This window comes from Centrocercus urophasianus, unplaced genomic scaffold, assembly GCF_019232065.1.
Source record: "Centrocercus urophasianus isolate 14NV4802_14NV808 unplaced genomic scaffold, USGS_Curo_1.0 seq_28, whole genome shotgun sequence".
NCBI lineage: Eukaryota > Metazoa > Chordata > Aves > Galliformes > Phasianidae > Centrocercus > Centrocercus urophasianus.
In genome coordinates, this window is record NW_024884844.1 from 3,268,000 (window position 1) to 3,273,875 (window position 5,876).

The 5,876-nt window shown below is 51.1% G+C and overlaps 1 protein-coding gene across 1 annotated transcript; it reads left to right on the forward strand.

Annotated features, from left to right (window-relative positions):
- Positions 1-234: 234 nt before the first annotated feature.
- Positions 235-5,108, forward strand: INHBB (inhibin subunit beta B). Its single transcript, XM_042827314.1, has 2 exons — positions 235-637; positions 2,942-5,108. Exons 1-2 carry the CDS (start codon positions 235-237, stop codon positions 3,715-3,717), a joined length of 1,179 nt encoding a protein of 392 aa, XP_042683248.1. The 3' UTR covers positions 3,718-5,108.
- The last annotated feature ends 768 nt before the right edge of the window (positions 5,109-5,876 follow it).

The window sequence follows — 5,876 nt, forward strand, 5'->3', positions numbered from 1 at the left end:
CTCCCTCCCCAACTTCGGTTGCCTGCGCGGGCGGCCTCCCCCCTCCGCCTCCCCGGCGGCACACGCCGCTTCCCCGGGCCCCCCTCCCTCCCTCCCCGCGCGGAGCGGTTGCGGCCCCCGGCTTGGCTGCCGCCGCCCCCTCCGCGCCGCGGAGCGCTCGGAGCGGCGCTGCCTGCAGACGGGCTCCCTGCGGCGCTCCGGGCCGGCCCCAGCTCGGCCCCCCGCTCCTCCGCCATGGACGGGGCGGCTCGCCGGGGGGTGCTGGCCGCGCTGCTGGCCTGCGGGCTGCTGCTGCTGGGAGCCGCCGCCACCCCGACCCCGCCGGCTCCCGCCGGGGGCTCCCCGCAGGACACATGCACCTCCTGCGGCTTCCGGCGGCCCGAGGAGCCGGGCAAGGTGGACGGGGATTTCCTGGAGGCGGTGAAGAGGCACATCCTGAGCCGGCTGCAGATGCGGGACCGGCCCAACATCACGCACGCCGTGCCCAAGGCGGCCATGGTCACGGCGCTGCGCAAGCTGCACGCCGGCAAGGTGCGGGAGGACGGCCGCGTCGAGATCCCCAGCCTGGACGGGCAGGCGAGCGCCGGGCCCCCGGCCCACGACCCCGTCTCCGAGATCATCAGCTTCGCTGAGACAGGTGGGCGCCGCCCGGCCCCGAGCCGCTGTCCTCTGCCCTGCCTGCCCCGAGCCCCGCAGCCCGTCCCCTGCCTGCCCCTGCTGCCCGTCCCTTGCCCGCTGCGGGCCCTTGGCTACTGGGCTCATCGGCCCGTCCTTAGCCTCTACCCCTTCCGCCCCGGCCCCCAACGCCTCGCTGTCCCGTGCCCCTGTGCCCGGCTCTGCCCCGCCAGCCCCCTCGCCGGGTCCCCCTGCGGGTCTCCTTGCAGCGCTCCTTCCAGCCACTCGCCTCTGTCCCCTGCATCCCGCTGTCCCTTCTCCGCCTGTCCCACTCCATCCCTCGCATCCCTCACTGCAGCTGATGCCCTTCTAATTCCTCTGCTCCGCAGTGTGTATCCCTCTGTTGAGGTCTGCTTGCCCTCCCTGGCCGTTCCATCCCCACGTATTTAGCCTTCATTCATGGTGTTGGCCTTGTCTGCCTCCTACCACTGCTGTTTGTCTCCCTTCTGTCCGTCTGTCCCTGTACTGATTGTGCCATCCCCATCATACATCCCCATCGTCCTGGCTGCCTCAATCCCACGCAGCCCCTGCGGTCGCACGGCACTGAGTCCCTTTGCGGAGCTTCCCAGCAGTTCACCCAGGTGGCCGCTGTGCCGGTGAACTTTGCACATCTGCAGTGCTCTGTGCACTGCTGCCTGCTGTCTATCTGCCCATCTCTCCTTGCCCTCATTGCTCTTTCACTCGATTCATTTCTCTGCCTCTCTATCACTCTGTGGCATCTATAGATCATTTGTCCACAAAATAAATCTCTTTCTAGCCTGGATGCTGCCTACTCACCTTCTTTATCTACCCTCCCACTTAGCAAAGCATATACATTTACAGTATCTATGGGATCTGTTGCATTATACATATGCTTGTTATATTCACATACAAAATTGATGGGCGCACACAATCTCGTGCAACACAAGCGATGGGGATTGGTGCAGCAAGGCTGTACTGTTCTTTTTCTGTCACTGTCACCACAGTTTATAAAGAAGTTGTGTATTTATTAGCGTGCAGAAGGTGTTCTCAGCATAAGCACTGGTGTTGTTATTTGTTGGTGGGCTGTTGGTGGGAGGTGTGGGGTGGGCTTCTTCCACTTGCTTTTCAATGAACACTTTGAATATCGCCTCGATGTAAGATGTACAGAAACACAGTGACAATTCCTTGTCCATGAAATATTACAGGGTGAGGAATGGGCCCTGCAGGCGAATTAGGAGGGAAGGCATCTAGGGTAACAAATGGAGACACTGACTGTGCAAAAAACCATTGACAAAAATTACAGAGATTCATAGGAAAACAAAAGGAAGAGAAATCTTCATTTGGCTGCGTGCAGAAAGAAGTCAAACAGATAAGGACAGATGAGAAAATGCCTCTCCAGCAGTAATTTAAACAGCGACTGCAAGGCTGTGATTCAAGCACCAGCATTACCGTCCCCGCTGCAAAGGCACATTCATCACCTACGCCAGATTTGGTTGGGACTTACAGTGCAGAACGGCAGCGGGGACACCGGTGTTTCTGCAGCAATGCATGCGGCAGCACCTGTGTTTACAAATAATGGGTTATGCCAGACATTTGGTGACATTTGGTTTTCCGGGATAATGTCACTGCTGGAATTCTGATGTTACTGAGTAGTACACGGGGAGCAGTCAGCAGTGGTGGTGCAGCGAGAGCAGCTGCTTCGTTTGGTCGCCTCTAGGCGAGTTATCGCTGCGAGGAGAAAGGCAGAGGTTGGGATGGTGAATGGCAGATATTGTACCAGGCTAGGAGGGCTTTGCTTCATCTGTAGAAGACTTAGGGATGTTACTGAAATATTTTTCCCGCTATCTTGTGGATCCTCTCTGCTAAACGGCCGTGAGAGTATGTGAAAATCGAAACAAAATCCCCGGTTTGGCATTGACGTTTCAGTGGTTGCTGAAAGGGCTCTCGCTGTGAGAATCGGCCAAGAGCTGAAAGTTAAAACTATTCTTAAACCAGCGAGATAGGGCAGTGCAAGCACCAGACCTTTCACGATGCTGTCGTGGTGTCCATGCAGCTCTCCGGCTGCAGAAACCCAGTGCTGGGAGAGCCCTGGCTGGTGGCAGTGCATCCGACCCACTCGGCTGCAGCCCGGCAGCTTGTTTCGATTGCAGATTGGGGCTCTCAGATTCATTGCATGCCTTCTGGCTGATGCAGCCCCATCGCCCTTTCGATCAGCTGTCTTCCGGCGTTGCCGCTGAACCCAGAATCACACAAAAGATACATTTTCTTTTTGACTTAATCTTGCTGATCTCTCCTTATCTTGCAGACGATCTGGCCTCATCTAGAGTCCGCCTCTATTTCTTCATCTCAAATGAAGGGAACCAGAACTTGTTTGTCGTTCAAGCCAGCCTGTGGCTTTACTTGAAGCTGCTTCCATATGTCTTAGAGAAAGGCAGCAGGCGAAAAGTAAGAGTCAAAGTCTATTTCCAAGACCCGGACACTAGCAACAAGTGGAATGTGGTTGAAAAGAAAGTCGATCTCAAAAGAAGTGGTTGGCACACTTTTCCCATGACAGAGGCGATCCAGGCTCTGTTTGAGAGAGGAGAAAGGAGACTGAACTTGGATGTTCAATGTGAGGGCTGTGAAGAGTATTCAGTGCTGCCAATTTATGTGGACCCCGGGGAGGAATCCCACCGGCCTTTTTTAGTGGTGCAAGCCCGCCTCACTGATAACAAACACAGGATCCGGAAAAGAGGCCTGGAGTGCGATGGCAGGACCAATCTATGTTGCAGGCAACAGTTTTACATTGACTTTAGACTCATTGGGTGGAATGACTGGATCATAGCACCATCAGGTTACTATGGGAATTACTGTGAAGGGAGCTGCCCGGCCTACTTGGCTGGCGTCCCGGGGTCGGCTTCCTCCTTTCACACCGCCGTCGTGAATCAGTACCGAATGCGGGGGCTGAACCCGGGCACCGTGAACTCCTGTTGCATTCCAACCAAACTTAGCACAATGTCAATGCTGTACTTTGATGATGAATACAACATTGTGAAAAGGGACGTTCCCAATATGATTGTGGAAGAATGTGGTTGTGCTTGATTTGAGGTGTGTTTTTTTGGGGGGAGAGAGAGAGAGAACATTCCCGTACGAGATGGTGTTGGAGGAAGTTTCACTGTGTATCCAGGCATCAGTGTTGAAAAGTCACTGTGGAAAAGTTTGACGAAAAAAAAAAAAAAGAAGTCATTTCACTTTGGTGTCAGGACAGTGGCAGTTTGTGGATCTTGGACACTTATATATCCTACCACTTATAAGTTAATGCTATGAGATATCTTAAAGACACACACACACACACACGCACACACGCGCACCGTGCGCACACACAACCACGCGCTCGTGCACACACAGACACACACAGACACGAGGCAGCTTGGGAAAGGGACGTGAGCGCAGGAAGTCAGTGACCAGTGACGACGTACCTACATGCCTGCCAGTACGAGTGGACGGCTGCGCAGCTGTATCCCCGCCTGCCAGCAAAGCCAGACCGAAATGAGCTCCCTTTGCTCAGGCAAAAGCACAGACTGCGAGAGCACAACGTATTCTTGCACGCAGGTGTCGAAATGACCAAACTTAGAGAGAGTAAAAAAAAAAAAAAAAAGAAAAAGAAAAAAAAGTCGACTGTCACCTCTTAGGTCTAGTGGGAAGCTGCAGGACACCTGCCTTTGTAGGTGATCACTTCCTCTTAATTTAAATTTATCTAATTGTAAGCATCACGGAAAACCGTATCTTCTTACAGCACTTCCAGTAAGCACTTCCACTTCGGTAACATCTGAGAGAGAGAAGGAGACAGACACATACGCAGCTGCTGTGTTTCTGGCATCGGACTGTGGCGGGGTCTGATGCTGTAACTGACCACTAGCAACCCGCGGATGGCTGTACCTGTTTGTGTCTTGGAGAAGGGAATCTGACACCGTATCTGGACTGTGTTGACCGTGAGCATCTCTCACTGTTCTGAGAGCAAAGAGTCAGAGTTGCATTCTGTGTTCTTCGACGGGGGACTCGGCGAGGAGCTGTCGTGTGGGGAGCGAGCAAACAAGCGGCCGCTACCACGGCTAAACCAATGAACCCTGCACAGGAGCGACAGTGCCGCAGTGGAGACGTTCTGAAAAATGCAGTGCATTTAGTAACAGGCAAGGAACACTTTAACGAGTCTTGGAAAGGAGGAGAGAGGAGAGTGCTTTCAATTTCCTTACCAGGAGGTGTCAAGAATGGCCATAAAGATCAGAAAATAATGATACAGCATAGCACTTGCAAACTGCTTGAATGCACGTATAATAGCACTTGCAAATTTCAATGCCTTGAAAAGTGGTACTTGATAGTGCACTTATCTTTGCTCACTATCTAGGTAAACAGGTGCCGCATGAGCTATGCAATTTAAAGTGTTGACCCATACTAGACAAAACTGGACTTATGATATGACTTTTTTATATTTTTTTATACTTGAAATTAAATCTTTTGCTTCTTTTTTAAAGCGAATGATTGCTTTTAATGTTTGCACTGATTTAGTTGCATGATTAGTCAAAAAACTGCCATTTGAAAAAAATGTTATTTTTATAGCAGCAAAAAATGAATACAGTTAAATGTATTATACATAAAATTTTGGAACCAAAGAGGCCAACATATTAGTTATAATTTTTATGAGATGGCAAAGCCATCATATATCATGTAGTCATGCTGAGCAATCCCTCACGAGGCCTACCAATTGTTTCAGGGTACAAAATGGATTCTGTTTGTTCTATTCAGTGTCTTTTCTATACCATACGCACATGGAACGTAGAGTGAAAAAAAATGACTATTGTAGAATACATTACAAGATGTGCATCCTTTAAATCCAATTTTTATGTTTATTTAATAAAGTTCCTTTTAGGTTCTGTTCCATAATAATTTAAACCAAACAATTTTCACTTAGATTTGCTGTTGAAGTATTTTACATTTGTGTACAGTTTAAATAAATAAAAAGATGGAAAACTGGACCTGCTTTTTTTTTTTTTTCAATTTTTTTTTTAAATTGTTTGATTTTGGTGCAGTGTGCAACAACATCTGGAGAAACGCAGTTGCTTTTTGGGGCTGAGTGCAGGCGGTGAGCCGTCACGTCAGGATGTACACACATTGGGCACTGCAGAAAGCAGTGTCTGAGAGCTCAGCTGCCATCCTGAAGTGCCACGCTCTCACTTCATGGCCGTCTGTACCTGCAAGCATCC

Excerpts from the sequence above, each read along its gene's own strand:
- INHBB (XM_042827314.1), top strand. The coding sequence starts at position 235 with ATGGACGGGGCGGCTCGCCGGGGGGTGCTGGCCGCGCTGCTGGCCTGC. Across the intron at positions 638-2,941 it reads CATCAGCTTCGCTGAGACAG|ACGATCTGGCCTCATCTAGA; the intron begins GTGGGCGCCGCC and ends CTTATCTTGCAG.